The sequence below is a fragment of the Athene noctua genome, chromosome 14 (genome assembly GCF_965140245.1).
Source record: "Athene noctua chromosome 14, bAthNoc1.hap1.1, whole genome shotgun sequence".
NCBI lineage: Eukaryota > Metazoa > Chordata > Aves > Strigiformes > Strigidae > Athene > Athene noctua.
The window spans coordinates 12578283-12602330 of record NC_134050.1 but is presented as its reverse complement, the minus strand read 5'-3'; the positions used below and the strand labels follow the sequence as shown (position 1 = coordinate 12602330).

At 38.2% G+C, this 24048-nt stretch overlaps 1 protein-coding gene across 5 annotated transcripts in view; it reads right to left on the bottom strand.

Annotated features, from left to right (window-relative positions):
* The window catches only part of DENND5A (DENN domain containing 5A), a 68433-nt gene that overhangs the window by 33884 nt on the left and 10501 nt on the right, over positions 1–24048 (bottom strand). For 3 of the 5 annotated variants that reach the window (XM_074917789.1, XM_074917791.1, XM_074917792.1), the window contains exons 2-5: positions 14286–14357; positions 13583–13692; positions 12218–12878; positions 5262–5449 (exon numbers count right to left, since the gene is read on the bottom strand). In XM_074917789.1, the coding sequence (XP_074773890.1) occupies positions 5262–5449; positions 12218–12878; positions 13583–13692; positions 14286–14357 (1031 nt within the window). The remainder of the gene's footprint in view (positions 1–5261; positions 5450–12217; positions 12879–13582; positions 13693–14285; positions 14358–24048) is intronic. The other 2 variants (XM_074917790.1, XM_074917793.1) reach the window with 1 other exon arrangement.

Here is a 24048-nt window from a genome sequence, read left to right as displayed (position 1 = left end):
AAAACAGGCTTTATTTTAAACATTAATACATAATTACATGGCATGCAAATAGGTGCCTACAGCAATTTAGAACAGTCAGTTCTGATAGCACAATTACCGCTACTTGAATTCTCTGTGCAGCCCAGGTTCTCAAAGTATAGGTAAATACAGGTTTTCACACCCCCTCCCTAGATAGTCAGATTGAACCCTAGTTCTGAGTTAAGACTTCTGCTTGAATACAGCATTGAAAAACTAAAAACCGTTCATCTACATTTCTACAGCATGTATCACCTTTGTGTATTAGGTCCCAACCTTGCAAATAACAACCCACCTCACAACACACAGAAAAACAGGGATATGCAAATTTACACATATGCAGCTGGCTTGTGGAAAGTGTGTTTAGAGTGCTCCTAAATTCCAAAGGATGCTCCTGCGCCATTCCAGTAAGCACATGGTGACCTTTTGCATTTATTATCAGCACTACTGTTCTTCATGACAACTCAAGAATTTGTGACTGAGAACAACTTAGAGCTGTGTCTTTCAGAAACATGACTTTTAACTGCTCAAGCAGCTGTTTAACAGTGAAGTACAGGAAAACATAAAACTGAAGTCTGTCAATAAACCTGCAATATTATCAAGGATCTATCACATCACCAGATAGCCTGAGAATGCACACAAAGCAGTGATTATCTTTCAAAATAATTATCTTTGTCAGTCTGATCTAAATGTGTTGGCATCAAGAGGAAAAAAGGCTTTTCAAGAGAACTGTCTTATCTTCTAAAACAACATACAAAAATAAAAACCTACAGAATTTGTTAAGATTTAGCACCGAATAACATCTTTTTAATAGTTGAAATAAAAATACTGAGAAGATGTATCAGTCTTACGTTAGCAGAGAACTAGATTTCAGCTTTTAAAATCTTTCAACTTTTGTAAAAAAAAGCCATTGCCCAAGACCCTTGGGATCACTTCATTAAAACCAAGCTTTTTTAATGTGATTCTACTTTTGTTTGATTTAACCAGTGCTGGAAGACTCAGTGTTGCTTATTTTCCCTCAAAGTAATTTCAATTTCTACAATTTTCCTGCATTACAGAGTGGCAAGATGTACATGCAAATCCAGTACCATGAAATGGCCCAGATTAACTTGCTTTTTTAAAATACATTGCTATACCACTGCAAAAGTTTTTTTTAAAAGGAAATTCAAAGACACATCAAAAGAACAATCTTACTTTAGTACTGGCTGCGTTTATGATCTGCAAGAAAGCTAGTTTAACCACTTTTTTTGATCAATTTTACTGATAAACAAGCCACACTTTTGCCAGCAACATCTGAAACAGCTGCATGTTCTTCCCTTCCCCTTTGATTTCTGCAGCACCTTATTCTAGCACCACTTCTCCCATGCCCCCCACCCTTTCTCTTCTGGGTTCTTTACAAGCCTCTGATGCAGCTATCAGTGAAACCACAAGGATGCTCACACATACAGAAAGAGCCCTCAGCAAAGTGGCAATATATAAGAACAAGCTTAACCAAGTGCACTGTATTGCTGACATGTACAAGAAACTCAAGTCTACAGTAAGCCTCGAGTCTTTTCTACAATTTTCCAGGGCCACAGAGTCAGGTCATCAAGTCATTGTTGAATGCTGATGAGTTCTTCATCAGGCACTGTTTTCTGATGTACCAAAGGGACAGTCTGAACTTGAATTTTGTACTAATGAAGTTAATTTTGCTGAATATCATCATCTGACGAAGCATCAAATTCTAGGATATAGCTGGGTTTCCATGCTCCCATGGTAAAGTACTTCCTTAAGAACCAGATGTGATCAAAATATAGGAGACCTGCATGACAAGCAAACCAAAACAAGCCTATGGCATGCATGCAAGACTTAAACCAAACCTGACAGAGTTAGGACAGATAGCGTTTTCACATATATTAGCCTAAAACACTTTAGCAAGACAAATTACTCCTTTCAAAACTTCATTATAAAACCACAATCAAGAAGTCTACAGTGACACTGGGGCATTCATGCTATGCTAGACAGCAATATTATACTCTTCCACAATGCCCTTCAACTGAGAAGCACTAACTAGATTTTCTGTCAAAGCTCACTTCTTTGGGCCTTGTCTAAATTAGATACTGCTTTCTATAACAGCAGCTGTCCCAGGCATCCATGTAAATTTTTTGATTAGCAACAGAGATGCAGTTTATGCAGTTTCAAGACAAAGAAAAAAAATATTTTTGCAGAACTCAGAATAAATTAGAAGATAGAACAGCTCTTTATATACCCTTTGTGATAAGCAAGGAAAATTCTGATACTTACTATATATATGAATCAGGAGCCCTGAGGCAGACCTTGGAAATTAAGTTCCTCATATAACCCCGATGATTTCATAAAGGATCATATACATTCCAAACTTTAGAGATAAGCGACGTTAAATATTAATATCCCTTTTGTTACTTATGATAAATTTGTCTTTATTGAAGTACAAATAATAGAATCCATATGCCATCTTCTACTGTTCTACAGCACTACATTTTAGGCACGTTCCTTGTCACTTCCTATGTCAGAAGTGCAGAGGTCCTTCGGCTCTTTAAATGAAGGGTGTCTGAAAGCCTAATTATAAAGCAAAGTAGTTTTGAGATGAACATGTAATCTGCAGTTCTAAATATACTAAAGCTAATTAAATTATTAACATCAGAAATACTGATACCGACCAATAGTTTCTCTTAGTGAGACCAGCGTGTACTTTGAATTCTGCTTTACATTTTTAAATGATACATTTACTTCTTGTTGCAACAGCAGGGGTTTGGAGGGGTTGTTTGGGTTTGTTTCTTTTGGACCTGCTTAAGTGGGACCAGAGGAGACCACAAGGATGATCAGGGGGCTGGAGCAGCCCCCCTGTGAGGACAGGCTGAGAGAGTTGGGGGGGTTCAGCTTGGAGAAGAGAAGGCTCCGGGGAGACCTTAGAGCGACCTGCCAGTACTTGAAGGGGGCTACAGGAAAGCTGGGGAGGGACTCTTGATCAGGGAGGGTAGGGATAGGACGAGAAGTAAGGGTTTTAAACTGACAGAGGGGAGATTTAGATGAGATCTAAGGAAGAAATTCTTCCCTGTGAGGGTGGTGAGGCCCTGGCACAGGTTGCCCAGAGAAGCTGTGGCTGCCCCCTCCCTGGAAGGGTTCAAGGCCAGGTTGGACGGGGCTTTGGGCAACCTGGGCTAGTGGAAGGTGTCCCTGCCCAGGGCAGGGGGTTTGGAACTAGATGATCTTTAAGGTCCCTTCCAACCCAAAACCAGCCTATGATTCTAAGATCTAAAAATAGATCAACTACCTTACTTTAAATCTTCAAAGCAAGCTGATAAAGCTCTTCAACACTATTTACCTTTTAAATAATTGAAATATTTATTTAAAATTTAAATATGTTCATTTAGTTGGAAGTATTACAGTGATTTTAAAAATGAGGAAATTCTTTACAAAAGGAGGATAGTCTTCTAGAAGTTTTATAAATTATAACAGTGAAAACATCCACGGTGCATATTAACATGCACATCCATGCATGCATTTTACTTCACCAGCTATTCTCTCTAAAAAGTATACTAGCCATATTAATTAGGCCCATCAGTACATCCAAAATTTTGTAAAAATGTAGTAAACTAAAGAAATACTGTTTTCGTGGCAAGAACATACCCTAGTCTGTTATTAATTATTACAGTGCAAAAGAAAAGAGAGGGAGAAAAGAAAGAAATAAAGATATTAAATACTTTAGTTTTCACAGGAAAAAATAACACAGTTTGAAGATAAATTTTCCTTCAAACTTGCCAGGAAAAACAAATGAAAACTATCAGCATATGGATTTGAGAAAAAGAGCAATGTTGGCATGGTGACCAGACTGGAGGTTCACAAAAATATCTTGTCTTTAGTTTCATGCAGCTTTCTAAAGATTTTTTGTGTCGAGCTATGTTGCAGCACTGCCTCATAATGAAAATAAAAAACACCACCACCAAAACCCTCTGCCTGCCACATTTCTGCTTTCCCAGTAATGTAAATTATAATAGAAGAAAACAGACAAACAAAGAAATTGGTAGAGATGAAAGAATCCTACGAATGCCCGTAAGTAGGGTGTTTCCCACAGTTTACCCAGTCCCTCCCCAACAAAGTTACACCTATAAGTAAGCAGACTCTAGCAGAGGCCAGAGCTGTGCTGTTCCACAGCTAGTAACTCTGCAAGCACTTGCTTCCCACAGGGCTACCTGATAGAGGTGTCCAGCTTCTTGACAACAGCCAGCCAGACCATTCTGTAACACTCAACATTTTCTATATACAAGAGCAAATAAACCATTCAGTGGTGCTCGATGGCAGAAGCCATTCAGATGACTGGTGGAACTGCCTCACAAGCCAGCCAGATGCCATCCACCAGACATACTTCCCATGGGTGGTTACCAGCTCCTCCAGACACTTCCTTTGCTACCTTAGGTAGTGCTCAACCACTCTTGGTCCCTTGATCCTCACAACCAGCTCTGAAACTCTCTTGGCACACCCCTAAAAAGAGTATCTGCGAACAGCGGGATAAAGTAAATAAAAAACACCTCTAAGCAGTTTGAACAGTAGTCCCAGCCCCAGGTATGAGTTGCAGAAACTTTACAGACCATTTTCTTCTCCTCTATACAGTGGCTGGCGTTAACAAAGCCTCACTACAAGGGAGGATTTCCTGAACACTATCCCAATTGGCACCAGTTTGCTCAAGTATACACAGACTGCATTCTATGTGAAAATCTGAAATGGTTTTGGTGCAGACACCTGACAGGCTGGGTCCACGTAAGCCACCCCAACTCAGAAATGTGGTGCAAGGAAACCCAGCCTAATGCCATGCAGCCAGAAACCAGCCCAGCCCAGCGCAGAAGCCAGTCAGCCTTTGCTCACTCAGCACCATGCAGAAGCAGGTGTATGACCTTTTAGTCACAGTTGGTGAATTCACACTGCATTTTCTTGCATTTCCTAGCGCTACAGGACTAAGTTTTGCAGCACAAAAATGTTCTTTTAGTAACCCCACTGCAGCAATACCTGTAAAATTAGCTTAATTTTATCAGAGCATACAATATCCCCAAAACAGGGATTTATCTATTTCACCAGATTTTCTCCAGCACCTCCAAAACATACAGTTATCCCAAACCAGAGCCAGCAAGAACTTCACAACGGCTGTTAGTTAGCACTAGTGTTTTGGCTCATTTCTTACTTCCTTCATAGTCATGTACAATAATTAATCAATCGAAACAAGCTCCTCTCACCTCTTGAGGAAGTTCCAGCTTAGACCTGTCATCCAGCCCATTAGAGTGCAAGCCCATGAGGTAAGGGACAGGAGCATCTAGAAAATGAAGGAGGGATGCTGGAAGTATAGGAACATACACATGCTGCCACTGAAATGGAAACATTAGTGCTGTGATGGTCTCTGCCACGGTCATCAGTCTCTGATAATCTGAAAAAGACCAAGGAAAAAAAAAATATTTCTTTCACAAACATTTTTAAATAAATGGATTGAAGTTAAAGAAATGAGAGCTTGCTTTAAAACGGAAACCACAAAACCCAGTACTAGCTGAGCGGCACCTTAATGAAAGCCCAGACTTGTACACCCAAGCACATTTTGCTAAAAACAACAAAGAGCTCAACGCAAAGTAGGTCACTCTAGAAGTCATATGCAAATGTGCAAACTGAGTCTTAGCACCCATTAAGTCGCCTTCTGCTACCAATATCAGGGTTACCAGGAACACTAGTTCGAGTATGGAAGCAGCATCGTAATCAACTAAGAACCACATCAGAAATAATCTCTTCTCTCTGTGCTTATGGCTTTCTACGGAAACCTTGGATAAAACCCAAGGCATCTGGTATCTCTCAGATAAACATTTTTTAGAAGAGCGTTTAGATGTCTATAAAGCATGCTGTATAGTAGCCAACCCAACAGTGCAACCGAAATAACTGTGTAGAGAATAAAAAGGACCAGCTTATTTTATCCTTTGCAACATATGACCAAAGTCTCAGTTCAGTGTAAAAACAACTAATCTCCTCCTTGAATTTAACAGCAGAGTGCCAAATGCACCTGTGCAACATGCATACCAAAAGATCTTTTTATTCAGCAGCTGGCGGCTAGAGCAGTTAACATGGCAGTATGCTAGGCCAACACCTTGTCCTCCTCTTTTATACTACAGCATCATCTTTAACAGGTTTCGATATCTATACACCGTTAAGGAGGAGACAACACCAGATGAACTCAGAGCATGTGGTCTAACAACTGCTGGAACACTCTAGATTGCTTTTGAGCTGCAAGGCTGGAAACAGTATAAAACAAGCTCACAAGACTAAGACAATTCCTACCTTCAGTCAAGCTATAAATATAGCACAAACTGGAAACACAGGATGTCTTTTTCATGAATCTACAACAATATCTCATTCCAGCCAGGAAAGCTGGGGGGAATAGGAGAATGGGAAAAAAAATCAGTATCCCTCATATGTGTGTTGGGGTGTGGGGTATGCATGTCTTCTCCTAACATGTTTGTAGAAGTACAGACACTATGAAATTGGAAAAGACACTTGAATGCATAGGTTCAGGTGTTGAGGTTTCTGAAGCTGTTGCACACTGTTGCAGAGAGCAGACAAAAACCGCAAAAATAACACTGATTCTAAACAAACGCTCTGAAGAAAAATTAAACTTAACTGTGCACTTTCTAAGGTTATGGTTTTAATTCTATCCTATAGCCATCCTCCACTCAGACTTCGGATAGCAGAAAACGGAGGGCTAAGAAATTCAGTTCCTGGCACTGATGATTAATTTTGTTTGAAGACAAAGTTGCAGAGTTTAGGGTCTGAGGAGTCCCACAACCCAAGAGGAACTCAGCAACAGTTTTGCCAACATCTGCCATAATTCTGCAATGTAGGCTTTTGATTTTTCTTTTCAGATCAAGCTCTGCTGGTGGAAGAGTTACTGCACAGAGCTATTTGTCACTGCCTCACAGCAGATACGCTGTGACTGAAGGAGCTTTCAAGCAAAACAAGCAAGAATAGCTTAAACGGTTTAAAGTTTTTGCCAAAAGCTTACTTGGACTGCAACACTTTAGGGAACAATCGGTGAACATCACCAGCAGCACTCTCCTATTCTGCCTGGACACCAGTTTCTGCCTACACAATTACTTACTGGTTTGCAGCTTTAATCACAGCCTGACTGCAAAGAAGTGATGAATTAATGATAAGCTTTGGGAAGAGGAAGAATCCATTCCATACCCTATTTTCTTCAGCTTTAAAAGGAATTTTAAATGTAGCCATAGATGTACAACCATTCCAGCTGGTTGGTATTCAGCTTGTTTATTTGAAGGAACACATCTCAGAATAGAAACAGTGTTTTCCTACTACACAAAACCCCCCTGTCTAATCCTGCAGGCTAATTTAAGTACAACTTCTCCCTCTGTCATTAAGCTAACTTTAGCATTAGCCTTTCAAATTAATTACAAAGTAACATCAATAATTCAGAATTTCTATCAACTCAGCAGCTACCTCCTGCAACCGAGTTATCTGCAAATGCAGCTCTCTGATCCTGGATATCCACACGGCTTAAGCCATTCCCAACTATTTAGCCTGCATGGCCACCCCCTGCAAGTAACAATGACTACATTCTACAGGCTTTATCCATGTCAGGAGCTGTTGGCAAAAGGCAAGGACAAAGGCAAGAAGCCTGCAAACATAAACCAAAATAAATGTTTTCTTAAGTTATCCCTATCCTGAGAGGGTATGAAGATTTTTATTTTAAAAAATAAAAAAGGAGCACACTTCTAATACCAAAGCATTACATAATATTTTAAAATAGTAACAAAAAATTAAAATAGGGAAGTGCTTCAGTAGCTGTCTTGCTCTTATTTTTGAAACCAGAATATGCTTATTCTGATTCAAATGACAGAGCCTTTTTGCCTTGTATTGTACAAGGGCATTGGTAGGGAAAAAAAAAAAATTAAAAAAAAAAATCACATACCAATAGTGCACTAGTTTGGAAAGTACTTAACTCATCACTGTGCAAGGAAAAGAAAATCCATTATTTTTTGACACAGCCTCTTAAGAACACAGAAAAAGGCTGATCTTCCATGAATTACTGTAAGTAAAAATACATTATCCCTTAAAGCGTGTGTGAGAAGTTATTTATACTAGTATTTATCTATATCTAGACATTTTTGTTCATCTATAAAAAGTAAGTAAATCCCGAAAAAATAATTATTGAGAGGTCTTGGGTCTGGAAAGAGAGGAGGAGGATGGGAAGAAGGTGACAGATATAAGAACCATGATTCCACCTCTCCATTCTCACATTCTACCAGACGGAAGTCTATCAAGTGTCTACAGAAATTCTCTGACTTGGCCAAATTTAAAAGCATTACATGATCACATTCTGGAGTATATTTTTTTCCCTTCTGATCTTCCTACTTCATGGACCACAACAAAACACTGATGTATTTGTCAAGTAATGTCCATTCCACATGCAACTCCCATATTGCTGCTTTAAGGCAGAGAGTTGCCCCTACGGTGGTGGACGATTACCACAGACGAGTTTGGATATCTTCAGAAAGTATATCGATAAACCAGAAAGGTGGGCTGCCTGCCAGGATTAAAACTTCTCTTTAACCTAAAGGGGAACAGAACAGGGGAAAAATATACCTACAGGCAGGCAGCAGGCAATGCAGTTGAGCCACCAGAATAAAGCCTTGCCTGGAGAGTTCACTTTAGGCATGCATGTTCCTAGCAGAAAGTAAGGTATAAAAGAAAAGTTTTTCAACAAATTTTTCTGAGCACAGGCATTCAGTGTGTCAGACTCCTTAGACAAAACATTTATTTATTTATTTAAGGGGGCCTTCTACTTCAAAACACCTAACTGCATTAAGAACAAACTGTGGTTAGTAGAAGCAGTGGGTCAAAGGACTTCCTATTCGTGTTCGCTTCTGTTCTGAGAGGCTGATTAAAGATGCCTGCACCAAGCTGCAAGTTTCCTAAGTCATTAGAGACATAAGAAGAAAGTGTCCTACATAAGAGATTAGAGTGGAGCAACATGGGACTAATACTGTAAAGAAATAAAACTAATACTTTAAATCTCCAGAGTGAACATAATTTTAAGCAAGTGAAACAAAGATGGAGAGGAGCGATTCAAAAGCAAAGCAGAAAAACCCCTTTATTTGTGCTTAAAAATGGCAGCAGACAGCAAATACCCAGAAATTAAGAACTGTTCAAGATGACAGTCTGTGGTAGCGGGGCATTACATTTCTCCTTTCATTTTATTTATATATTCTCCTTTTTAGCTGTTTAGAAAATAGCCTTCAAGTAGATTTCACAGCTGTCTTAACTCAGTGCACATTTTTCAGAGGAGCTCTAGGTGCTCTATAGAGATATGAAATAAGTCCATTTCACAGATACATGAGCAACATAAATTGCAGGAATGCAAACCAGCTCCCACTGAACAATCTGGTGAAGGCACTACTGAAGGCCTCCGGCACCACTGTGTCTGCCAGAGTTCCTCAGCACTGGCTCACACTATTCTTCACTGGTTTATATGCACCTGCATTCCTCTAACCCTTTTCTAAACGGGAAACAACTCTCAACAGGACAATCAAATTGAGGTATTCATTCCCTACATTTGACTTACACTGATCCAAAACATACAGGCTGTGCCAATATAGTGGGACAAAAGAAGAATTTCCAGAAGCATAAAGTCAGAAATATGTCAAAGAAATCTTAAAGCAAAACACATTCACTGCCAAGCAAAGTTATTCCTATTCCAAGGACTGACTGCAACTTAAGATGCCAAATAGCTTGTTTCAAAAAGGATTGCATCTGGCAGCAAATTCTTCCATGAGTTTTGGGGTTTGGTTTTGTTGTTTTTTTTTTAAAAAAAAAGTAAATCTTACAAGTAAACCCTCTGATCCTGACGTAGACTGTTCTAAATCTACATCTACCCAATAAGTACTGTAATCTCATGCAACCTAGGAGAACAAGAAATGATCCCATCCACCTCAACTGTCACAGGTTTAAGAACTCTGAGGATTTAGCAAACCCAAAGGTCATAAAAAAAATTTAATCCTTATATTCTAAAGGACAAACTTGATCTCCCACTGCTGCATGTGCAAGAACACGAGCAAGCCCTTTACAGAAGTTCAAGCAACTTAGAATTGAGTGCACTTAGAATTGAGTGCACTAATCACCTGTATCTCCATTCAACATTCCCTGTTTTACAAACAGCAAAAAACAGATGTTAGTCAACCATGCAGAAGAAAGAGCAGAATGTATTAGGAGCATATCCCTGTTTAAAAACCAAACCACAAAAGCAACAAAAAAATCCACAAAAACCTAAACAAACCAAAACAAAGCAAAAGAAGGAAACCTGCTGCCTGGATCCCTTTGAATTCCGTATGTCTGTGCGTGCAAACAAGAAACTCGAGTGTTCCAGAGCTATTTTAAGCGACTTCAATTAACCACTGATCAGACACTTGGAAAACATCCAAGAAAAAAAGTTGAACCTATTAATATGACTCGAAAAGAGAACCCAGAACACAGAAGCCTAGTCCAGAAGCAAGCTGAGTTCCAGCCCATCAGAAAAGAGTATTTGTAAGGCGATGTCCTGACAAGAGATTAGGGAAATCTGTTCCAACACGGCAATGCACACATCCCTTTTCTTGTGGCACTTCCAGGCGGTCAGGCACACGCTGCCCCCACAGGAGGTCTCGAGCACAGGTGGGACAGCTGATGTTTGAATCATCCACTGGTGGGACACAGATATCCACATAAACAAACTCTCCCTAAATTGCAAACAACTAAATGACTACTCCATTTCTGAAGAAACTACTAAAGAAGTTTCATCTGCTAGGCAAGTATTTCTAGATTTTTGATGAATAAGCAAAGCATTTTGGTTTTTATATCCAAGAGAATAACCACTATTGAGTACAGTAAGATTTTTTGACTGCGTTTGAATTACTGTATAGTTTTTCTCTGGTAGTTAACAGTGTTTATACAACACAGAAACTGTGACATAACGCCCTGCTGCCATCATACACTTTTAATCCCCTGGATTATACACCAAAAAAATAATCCCTCTTTGGCTTTAGTTTATGCACACATCTCAACACACAAACATCTGTATTTCGTACTAATAAAAGAATGTTGCTAATAACTGCAGGTTATATTTTATAAATAGTTACCATTTTTATTCTACATATTTCAGTGACAGCTCCATGGAAGAAAATATCAAAACCAGATTTCAGTAACACCACGGACTATCCCAGGATTTCTCTTAGGGTCTTCTAGGCTTCTTTACCATTACTATAGAACAGTGTTCAAAATGCAGTCTGTCTACTTTAAACCACAGCACTATGGATGGGTGGGTCTGGACTAACCTTAGCCAGCTTGGGGGAAAAAAAAAAAAAAAAAGTAGGAAAATTATCTTTTGGCATAACTCCACATACTCTGTGTTAGAGTAACAGGATGCAGAGTAAGCAGCCCACTATTCACAAATTTCAACACAGAAAATGGATACCACTACCACATTACTTATTAATTTATAAACAGATGCTATTTCAGCTTAGTTGCTGCCTATCCTCTTTCAAAGCAAGCTTTATCTATGTGACTTCAGCAATAACTGTTTCAAGGCCTTAGCAGAGATTTGGGATTTAAATTCCGTCAAATAAAATTTTTTCAGGTAATTTTATTTCAAAGTAACAACTGAAATGTGACTTTGGGTACTCAAAGAGAAAATTATATTTGCATCATGACTTCTTCTCCATAACCATATATAATTAACTATGTATCTCCTTTAAATGCATGGATAGTTTGGCAGAGAGGAGAGGGAATTCAACTAAGCAGCTGGAGAGGAACATGGGAGAAGGCATATTACTCAATCCAACAGCACAACATTTCCAGAGACAACAATAAAGGGGACAATCAGTCCATCAATACAGGAGATTATATGAAAGGCTGAAGTTTTAAGTTTAGGTGTCTAGCCCAAAGTTTTAAGTTTAGATGTCTAAAAACAGAAGCCAGTGCAACACTCTCTGCAACTCCAGTTCTTTTCTTTACCTTAAAACCTGCACATAGATCAGCCTGACTGCATTAGCATGCTAATACCACTTTAATGCAGCTATTCTGTTCCTTGTGTTTTTTAAAATTCAAGAAATGAAAAGACCTTGTGCCAATACACTACAAGATAAGAAAACAGAAACCAAGTACTCACGCTGTGAATAAAGCAGTATCTGAAATTCCAACAGGGCACAGGTAAAGAGTTGAACCACATTTTCTACTCCAAGCAGTTCAAAAACTTCTTTAACCGGAAAATCAAATAATGGTAGTTCACTGGTGCTTGGCCTCTGGCAGATAATTGGTCCATAAACACCTGAAAACTTTAATGACCTTCCTGCTGGAGGAAGAGGAACCTCATAAAGAATATTGTAGATGTAGCTTTCTAAAGGTAGAGGTGGTGGCTGAGGTGAAGTCACTGCTTGGTGAAGTTGTTCTAGCACTTTCTTACAAGCTTTCATGAAAGACATTGGAGTAATCAGACAAATGCACTTTGAGACATAGAGTGTGTCTCTGCTGATGTCATAGGAGTTAAAACGCTGTAGCTTTGAAACAGAAGTGCCATTGCAGTCTCCAGTGCTGCTGCAGCTATCTTTGTCATTTGTGGGTGGAGTATGAAGAATGTCATATTCAGCATTGTGCATATGATACAATGTCTGCATTGCACTACAGATCTGTTTGCTAGTAACCTCCTCAAAAAACGTGAGAGAAAATCCAAATGTCCGTGAGCCATCTTCACGAGTAATAATAAAAGAGTGGAACTGAGGTTCTCTGGAATCCGCTTGTGTCTTGAAAGCAAGCCCTTTAGGCATACACAGCTATAAAAAGAGGGAGGGAAGATAATATCCATTAAAACACACTTTTCTCTCCCCCTGACTCCAGAAACATTGGTGAAAATAGGATTTAGAATCCACAGACTGCCATCATATCTCACGTTATATTCTACTAGGTGTTACATCTCTGTACAATACAGTAATACCTACCTAAATCTGAAAAACTAAAGGAACGTATTAAAAGGGCTGCATGCATTTTCTATTGAAACTCATAACCGTTCTGTTACTAACCTCAATAGGAATAAAATAACAGAATTCAAACTCAGATAAAGGAAAGTATTTTAGTCACTAAGACCAGAAACCTGACAGAAAAAAGTACTATATTTTATCTAAATTAAGAAACCATACCACATTCCAATAAACCGAAAAATCATACACAAAGAAGATTAATTAATTGCAGACCAATTTATTTCTCTATCAATTCTCTACAACATAGCAAAAAATTTGTAAAAGAACAAAAATCTCTCCTAGGGACTTATCACTTAAAAGTTTTAACTTAATCTCCTCTAAGAAAATAACCCAACTAAATTAAATGTCCTTTTGAACCTGCATAATTGAGTGAAATTTTTTATTATTTCCAATCTACAACAGACTTCACATTTTTTATGTCAAAGAAAACACAGATAAATGCCTTCAATTGTTAAGGTAGGTTTTTGTCTTAAAACCAAAAACCATTAATTGATACTGACCATTCCCACTGCATCCTGGTCAAAAGGGTTCCATTCAACATTCTCAGGATAGCGAGCAAGAACTTTGGATTTAAATGTGCGTCTTAGTGGAGTCTGTTCAAAGTTTTCACCTGCAGGTCAAAGAAAAACACAGAAGTAAATATTTCATTCTCTTTTTAAGCTCAAACAAGGCCAAAAAGCAGGACATCAGCAGGTAGATGTGAGGATAAGTGAATTAAGCACACACTCCTTTTAAGAGAAACAGAAAATGCAAGACAGTTAGTCAGCATACTGTCAGACTGCAGATATTAGCAAGGATTAGCATTGTAACATTTTATGTCGTTAAGTATCTGTGCTTTTCCTTAAGTGTGACTATCTTGAGATTGTGGTCATAAGAGCAATTCTCTAAGCCACTCTTCAGATATTTCAGATTCTTGTCAAAGCATAGCTAAAGCTTCAGTTTTGGTGGAATTTTGTTACTGAAGAAAAGCACAAATAGACAAGATGCAAAGATGATGCAAGTTTAAGATAGACATACAAGTGGCATCACTTAATTTCTTCTTCAAGACTTAGGAAAAAAGGTATCCACCATCTATTACAAGAAGTGAGCTGTGAAGAGAGTCTAGAAGGTTAAGAGATCAAGAGCCACATAAATGCCCACGAAGATAGGGTATCAGATGAACAAAAAATTGTGCGCTATTTTTCCCCACACTTTTTCCTTTACCTTCTGTTGCACTTGAAATGAAACGGCTGGCACCATCGCGGGTTTTAGAGGCCTGTATATACTGGCATAAAGCTATATAACAAATAAAAACAACACTGCATTATAAATTTTATACTGTCGACTGCAATTATGTAGCTAACATACCAGTAAAAACCATACAATATTCTATACATAATTAGCATGCATAATAGCTGGTCTATGTCCTAATATGCTTTTTATATATATACGATGTCACACAGATTTCTCATTTCAGGTACATATTTCTTGAAGGAGATGATCAGTATGTAACAGAAGCTCATAGTTCCTGTATACATAACCAGAATACTGATGCAACAATAGGAATTAGTTGCTCGTTAAATGGAAGTTTTACGTGTTAAACTATAATATACTCCCAAAGAGCAGATGATGAAACTAACCCCAAGGACAAGACCATTTCAGGGCTTTAAAACTGTATGAATTTGAGTGGCATGGTCCAACTTTTCACAAATGCTATCCACACACTAGGCTGGCTGATAAGGTCTTGGTTATAAGCTCTCAAATTTCCTCTAGAGCAATGACTGCAATGACTGTTCAGTGTGACAGCACAGACCTTTCTGCAATAAATCTTCTGAATGTGTGTAGTTGCTTTAAAAAAATGCACACAACTGCATATCCTAAAATAAGCTTAGCTATCTTACTAGAATGCAATTAGATAAATGAGCATGCAGCTGTTGACAGCTGCACTAACAATCAGGCACAATTGCATGAAATCGTATGCTTTAAATAAATCAAACTATTTCAGCAACACCTGCAAAAGAGAAAACACACTTCAACTCCTCAGTTGTTTCCTTACATGGAGCAATTACATGGCAATACAAACTGATTTCAGAATTGGTTGGGTTTGTTCTGTACTTTTACAGTAATATTTAAAGTTCAATTTCTAAGCCAGCTTAGAATCTTTATTTCATACAATATTTAATTCCACAAAGAAGCCATACACGGAGTTAGTTATAACACTGCCTACAGTCAATAAAGCATCTAACAAACACATTACACCAAACAAAACTTTGTTTCCATGGAATGCTTAATAAGTCCTTTGACAGTTGAGAAGTCATGTAACTCTGGATTTTGTTTAAACTAAGTCTTCAATATTACCTCCAACAGGGAACTTACCCTGAATCAGGACCTAGGACAGGTCTCACAATACCCAAAATATTCCCATCTATTTTGCTAATCCTTTGGGTTTTAGCACTGAACTTAAAGGAGGGATTGTTTTCCTGTTTATCTGAAAAACGTACAGCTCAGCTGAATTTCATACCAAACCACTCAGCTACGTTATTTATTACTTTGTTCAATAATATCATTGTTCAGAGAGAAACAAAATGCTTATTTGGGAAAATCTGAAGCATTTATAGAGAGACAGGTAGTTAGGAAAAAACAGAACACAACTTCACTGAAATATAACCATCATGGGAAAGAGCCAAGTCAATGACAGAAAACATAACTGCACTTCCACAACAGCTAAAAGCAACCTTTAAAGATGAAAATAAGCATTTAAAAGAAACATCCAATTTCCCAGAAAGAAAAATGGACATTAACGCCACATGCCTATTTACTGACACAAACATGCACTCAAGTAAAGAGAGTCCTCTGTAAAAGAGGTTTTAAAATAAATCAGGAGATTTAACACACCTACTATTTTCTATATTTACATCTGTGCAGATGATGTAATGTCAACTTTCAGATAATTGAGTAAAAACCTCAGACATTTACTAAGCTATTTTCCTCCCGTTTTTTTTTTTCTTCCACATACATATAAGGCAGAAAATATGCGAAGGCCAAATTTTCTCCTGAACTTGGAGACCGCACACCACAATCACTGGGTTCACCTATGCAGAAGGTCATGCATATTTTGGAATTAAATCTGTGACTCAAAGACCTTTTAAGATGATTAATACTGCACAATACATAATGCTGCTCTTCCCTTATGGTAAAACAAAACCCAACACAACGCCAAATGGATGCTTACATATTTTAAGAACTGTGCCCCATCTCCTCCAAAGAGACATTCTGTCCATCACACGCTTAAATTTTTTAGACCTGAAGTCTGTCTATATGTTAATGAAAGTACTGAAATTGGTTTCTGGAAACCCATTGAGTCCTGATCCAGACAGAAATAGAAGGCAACACTTAAATGCCTTCCTGTAATTCATCAAACAATTCAGCTGTTGCACAGACACTGCTCTTACCAGAGTGTCTCCATATCACACTTCTTTTCTAGAAGCACGCAGCTCCAATACCAGATTTCTCATGTTGACTTCTGCATGAGCATGATGCTCATTTTCTCTTTCACAGCAGCACAGTCTTCCACCTTTAGCTATCTCTTTTTGGAAGAACCTTCATGCTTGTAATACAGCAAATCACTGGACCTTCAGATTGGGCAACACTGACTTCCAAAGATACCAGTAGGGCAGGGAATCTCAAGTGAAAGCTCACCAACAACACCTGGGAAGTTCAACCCAGGAACAGAAAGGTGATCCGTGCAACTCCAGGACACTGGCCACCTTGTTCTCTTGCCACTACAACTAAAGAGAATCTGAGGACCAGTGAGTCAATCACCTACACTCCCCCTACACTTCTCTCACTAAATACCTAGGGGTTCTCACTAGACACCCATCAACAGACAGTTGAAAAAAATTCCACAAACAATATTTGCTTATATCAGAAGTCAAAAAGCAATTAACCCTAAATTTATGATCAGTTAGAAGTGTCAAACACAAACACCCTGCTCCAGCAAAATACCAACTGCCGCACATCTCCAGCAGGCAAAAATAATTCATGGTTTCAAGATCTGCATCTGGGTGAATTAGACATCTGATTAATTTAGTACTAATTGAAATGGTTTTAATAAAAACACTGAAGAGCAGGTTTAACAATGCACAAGGCAAACCCATCAGCAAAAATGGACAGTTTTATTCTAGAATAACTGAGAAAAGGAAGACATAGAGAAGATAAACTGATAAAAATATGATGTATACCACAAGTTTCAGAGTGAGTACAAGTTTCCACAATTAACAACTATCAGAAGACTCTGATCTTCAGATCATGTTTTTCATAAGGTTTCTCTCCTCTAGCAGAAGTGATGGCTAGAAAGTACTTCCCTTATTGATCCGAGTTACAATAAAGAGGTCCTCAAACATTATTTCTCTGTAAATAATTTTTTTTGTGCAAGTTCCATGTAAAAGGGATTATTTTTTTAATAGAATACAGTATTGCCTGCTGAAGACTAAGGAGGCCTTTCAAGCATGTTTGATGCTCCTCACACACACATTATTGCTCAGCTGTTCATCACAACAGAGGAAAAGCTCTACAAAAATAAAGATACAAACCACCCCACAGACTACAAACTTGCATCTATTTTGGATTTTAAAACAGCAACCAAATAGCTACAACTATAAGATTATTTGTCAGGAACTGTCATACAACATACACAATCCATAAACATAACAAAATTCCAGGAAAAAGGAAAAAAACAAGGTATACTTCAGGAAGCTTCACGCCAACGTGCTTCTCAACATCAAACCTCCAGAACAATAAGAATCCCATTGTATTTTGTAATGTAAATAATATCATGAAAACATAGAGAAACATTTCACTAGGCACTGTACAAACCTACAAACACCAGTTTAGGATGAGACCTGATGCTGCAACTAGCAAAGCAATGGCAGTCAAGCAGAGAATCTCAGAATTTCTTTGTCACTGGAAAAAACACTATCTGTGGCATCCCACCCAAAATAGGATCATTGAAATTATTTGGATTAAAAATAAATAAATGGAGAATGAAAGGAGGTTAATAAAGATCCATGTTTCTCTAATCCAGTTTAGCCCACGTCCACAGCTTCATTAGCTTATAGGGATCCCCCAAAACAGGAAGGAAGCAAAGAGCAAACCACAGAATCAGAAGTTCTTAAATTGGTGCACTGAAGAAAACATGGGACTGTGGTAGAGTTTTAATAACCTACATGGGTAACTCCTAAAGGTGCTGCTCTTCCTGCAGCCCACTTGCCACCTGCGGGCTCCTGCCCTGTGGGGTAATAGTCTTCTCAACACCAGCAATCACCATCTGGTTTGGGTAATGCCCTCTCCTTCCTCTCCTGTCTTTCACACTTCATCAACCCCTTAAGACTCCACCATGGGGTGAAAAAGGAGCGAAGATGCTACAGCAATCAGTGACCTGAGAAGATTTTATCCATCTGAACTGTGAAAAAACAAGCTATTCCCACTGTTACACTATACAGGCAGTCAGCCTTATTACAGTCCTATATTGTGCTCTCCTTATTTGTTCCCATGTAATTTAAAAAGACATGCATAAAAGACTTAAGTTCCTAGAGCAAGCTTGCTTATCAAAAGAAAAGTCACCAGCTAGGCATTACCTCTGAGACAGCCTCTCCCTGGCTGAGGGATGACCAGGACACCCAATGCTGCTGCTACCAAGACTGCTGGCTTGACCCAGCTCTTCCCACGGCAGGCCAAGCTCAGCTCACAGCAGTCTCAGACTGGAGTGAGGTACACTCAGTGCTTCCCAGATTAAATCTCATGTAAGAGGCAGGTAACTCTCCAACCCTGCCCTCTCACCAGTAAACTGAATTTGATGGACTGTATCACATGCATAAAGGAAACTACCAACCTGCTCAAGATGAGCAAAGAGTTGAAACATGTTATATTTAGTTGTAACACGTAGTTAAAACTATGTTGAAGCTCACACCACTCCTCTTAACAGCCATATAATACAATTTGCCATAAGGCCTGACAGACTTCCCATTCTAATAATATTTATACCACATTAAATGATGCTGGCCTACATGTCTAATTTGGACTTCCTAATTACAAGCACATTAGAACAGGTAATGCATACACTTCAAGTATTGTAACAACTACACCTCATTTTATTGAGTGATACCTTACTGAGTCACCTCATACTGAATGTAAGCAGTATCACCCTGTAAATTTGTGTAGTGTATGCTGGTAATCTCTCTGGCTCTCATTTTTATGCTCCTCCCTGCTCTTACCTGTATTACTTTTCTTGCTACTCAACCTGTGAGCAGAAGACAGCTGTGTCTGTGTCTTGGTCTGATGAGAATTAGCATTTACAAACAGATACTACACAGAGTTTCCAACTTGTGCAGCACAGCATTGCTTTGGAAGTATCTGCATGAAACTACCCATATCAATGGATACCACTTTTCTACAAGATTATACAGAGAAAAACAAACAAACAAACAAAAAAAAAAAAAACAAACAAAAAAAACCCAGAAACTAGAATGAGCTAAAGTATTCTTCAATTCAGTAATGTGCAAGATGCTATCTACCAAGCTTTCCTCAGCTTTGAGGGATAATAAGAATAAAAAGAGTCAATACTGAAAGTCTAATTTTAGCTCCTTCCTGATTTACCCAAAGAAAAATCTGATTCACTGCCTTCTGTAGTCCTTTTCAGGAAAAGAAGGGGGTGGGAGGTCTGCCAAACACAGTAATAAGAAAAATGGTTACCTTGCACAATTTGCAGTTCCAATTACTTATCACCTTTCCACTTTTCTACTGAAAAGTGGATTTACTTCAAGTGAAAGATGAAAATTTGAATTCTCGACAAAAGAGGAAGATGGCCTTTTTAAAGGGCTGAAAATTCAGACCTAAATCTCTACCACCACAGACACACACCTCTCTCTCCATTCCCTTCCCTTTTTTGACTGCCATCTGCAAAGTTCTGTTTACAACCTGAACCATAGGCAAGTGCAATTTATGGTTGCTATCACTACTGTTAGCTGCATGCTAAGTACTAACGTATTTCCTGTCAAACCTTCATGTGTAGTCATAGCCTGTACTGAAAGCTCTTATACATCGTATATTCAAGGTATGCCTGCCAACCATGTATATCCTCTCATGTAGCTTACAGCAACAGAAGAATTGCTTGCAAATTTCTAATGCAAATTCCCAAGAAAACTTCTACATGACTGTAACAATTCCATTTTCCCTGCTGAGTAGCTTGCTTCTTTGTAAGTATACTTCTAACCCTAGATTTTTTTTCCTCTTCCATCATTCTTCTCTGTAATGTACACCCCAACACAAAATTTTTCCATTCATGTAATAAGTTCTATCTAGTACAGAACAGCACCATGTGGCTTAAGGTGTCCTTAATTAGGAAGCGCCAACTTGATCAAAAAAAATGCCAGGGATACTTTGAAAACAAAACTTCTAAAAACTTAATCACGGCCTTTTGTATATGGTGTCAATTCACTATTTCATTTTAGTTTTTAGAAAGTGACTGCAGTGCTTCAACTGTAAAAATTATGTAAGACTAAGAATTGTATAGGAAATTCTCCCTGAACACTAGCTAGAAAAAAAGTCTTTGAGCAGCTCTTTCAAAGGGTAGAATCTAGCTTAATTTTTCCCCTATGACAATAAAGAGCAAGTGAGAAGAAAATACTCTAGTTATTGGAAAAAGTGGCCAATAAAAGTACTAAATGATCACGCAACACTGATTTTAAAGAATTGTTAATACTGCCACCTTTGTACATCGAGTCCCTGATCTTGCTCAAAATAATTACAAAACAGACATCCAGAAAGCTCTACTGACTCTGATTAAGCAGTTTGTTGCTTTCACCCTGCCAAGCACCTTCTTTCTTTAAATTCTTGTGATACCGCCTGTTAATAATTCAGTTCCTTTGGTCTTGGTGTACAGTGATTGTACACATGACATCTTCAATAAAAAATACTAGATAGCATGCAATCAAAACATTATATTTTCCACATAGGACACTCTTATAGGAATCTTTTAGCATACAGAGGTTGCATATGCAATTCCTGCTGCCACTAAAATGAATTTCTTAATGAAGTAAATATAAAACAGCTTCAACATAAAACAGTCATATGGCTGTAATTAAGCAAATGAACAAGAACAATAAGAGTCTGTACCAGCAACAGAAACTATGAGCCATACACGTAGGGCAGCCTTCCTGTACTATGCAGCACACTGAAGAAGTTGAATTTAGGATTCAGAAGACCCTATAGAGCCCTATAACCATACCCTTTACCTCAACACTTTCTACACCACAGTTCAAAGAATCTTGCAATGGTGGGAGTCACCCCAACTTTTGCACGGTGGGGGCTTAAGACTCAGTTTACCATGACACCCGAAGAGTAGACTTGGGACGCAAGTCAGAAGTCAATCAACAAGGGGATTTGAACAGTGCATTAATACTATCCAGAGAACAGCCTAATTCTATCCTGCTTTCAATTAAAAAAATTAAAATAATACAGCACAAAGCCATACTTAGGTGAAAACAGACATCGTAGGACATTTTGAAAACAATCCTTTTCATTCTTGGGTTTTGGGTAAAAACAGAGTAACTGCAGTAACACAACTGTCAAGGCGCCTAACATACTAGAAAGAGTCTGAATTGTTTCCAAAGATACAAGAATAGCAGCAGTCCACAACACATTTAGAATTAAGTTAATCTAAAACCAGCAGCTAGTGTCATAACAGCAGTAGGATTCCCAGTTCAGTCAGCAATCGTTCTCAGTGCACACAATAAGGCTATAGATATTAAGGTAAATAATTATGTTTACTGAACATAAAATTACTCCAGCTCTAAAATTCTTGGTCCAAGTCCAAATAAAAATAATCAGCTCGCATAAGAGATAGTGTGCCTATTTCTGGAATCCACAATGTAGAAAGGATGAAAGTATGAAGCAAATGAGAGCAAACTGGGGGAAGGGGGGCACTGGGGAGAAGAGCTGGTATGTACACCAAGAGATTTGAGGACTTCTTGATTAGTCAAACAGAGATGACCAATAGTTGACGTTGTTACATTATAAAAGCAAATACAAGTGCTTAAGATGCACGTAGGCATAGAAAGACAGCCAAGCCAAGAAACAGTATCTTAAAATCAATGGCAAAAGAATTCTGATAAAAACAAGAATTGCTATATTTGTGCTTGCCAGTGGAAATGATCAAATATTCTATTTCCAAGTCTTAAGAGCAAAAACCTGGGATAATCCAAACAGTAATTAAATTATAGGGCCTGTACCATACTAGATAGGAAATGAGATGGTAATCTGTTGATTCATTCTAGGCCTTAAAAAACAGACAAGAAAAGAAAGGCAAAAACCCCAGACCTAGCCTTCTGGACAGCAATACCATTCTGATTTTTCAGAACCCCATATTCTAATATTAAAGAAAAGTCCTTCAGTACATACCTAGGAAGCTATTAATATACTAATAATTAGCCAAAGTTTATTTTAAAGCCAAAACAAAGCATTAAGTTTCTCTGATTCCATCTTTAACAAGTATTTAACTATATATATATATATATATCTTAAAACAAAAAAAAAAAAAAAAAAAAAAAAAAAAAAAAAAAAAAACAAAAAAAACTCTACAATGTAGGAAATAAACATCCAAAGTTTGGCAGACTAAGGTAAGATATTCATTAAAGAAGAATTCTTGGTATAAAAAGCATGATTCACGAAAAGCTGCAGCTGCCGAATCTGTAAGCAACAGTCACTCCATCAATGCACAAATGCCTTCAGATTATGACTTGTTTCCTTCCTTCCAGTTCCTCCTCCTTAAGCAGAACTGCACGTATTTCTCATTAGAGAGAACTCCCTTCCCCAGCAAACCTCTTCCTCAGATATACACAAAAAGAACTCTTCCCTTTTATCCTGAAACACATAAACCCTCTGTCCTGCACTTCCAACCCCCCTTTTCCCTGGCATAGCACAAACTGAAGTGGTGGTTAGACCAAATAATTTGTTACTGGGACTTTAACAGGTTTTTTAATGTATCAGGTTATCCATGTAAGAAAAGCTTCAGAATCACTTTCATTTTACTGCAGCACTGCTGTTGAAGGAACTGGAATCAGGGGGTTCAATCACTGTCCCCAATGAATCAATCGGGGGTTTCAATCAATCACTGTCTCTAGGGGCTGTCATTCCACTGGATTTGTAACAGATCTACAACCTATGATTTTCACATCTGGGACTTCCTCTAAAAACTTCTCTATGCAAGTTACTGCTCTGCTTTCCCTGACAAAAGAACTCAAAGGCAAAGGAAGTTCACTGTCTGCCTTTCTAAAACAAAGGTGCAAAAATGCATTGTGGACACACTGCCCTCTGCTTAGGTACCTATCTTAAGTGCAACCAAAATGTATGTTGGGTGGAGTGCCATGCTTTCATCTGTAAAAGCTGAAGGACTTTCTTTAGAGGAAATACAGAGAAGAAAATAATAACCAGAGTGATTACTCTTTTTTTTTTTCTTTGGCCTGTTTGTCATCTAGGCAACCCAAACTTGATTGTAACAATCCCTTATCCCAACCCCATGAGAACACATTTCTTTCAGCATACAATGTACATTTGAACGTTCAGGGGACAATACAATCTTTCCTACTACACTCACTAGAAAGATGAGAAGGACAAAGAGACAAGTTAACCTTAATCTGTTGACTGTAAAAGATCCTGTTGTTTTCCCCTTTTCTTTTGATTTCCAGAATTCAAGAATTGTAATGTTTCAAGAATTTTAATGGGAATGTGAACTGTGAACTGAAATAAAAAACAAGAGTTCATTTTACTAAGTGGATATTTAGTGCAAACTCCACTGGACACAAATAATCTCTTGATCATTCATTACTTTGATAGCACCAATTCTTCCAAGCCCTCTACAGCAAATTAAAATTTAAGAGTTAATAGTTATCCACTCATCATTTAAGTTTCAACATTCATCTAGTTGGTAACA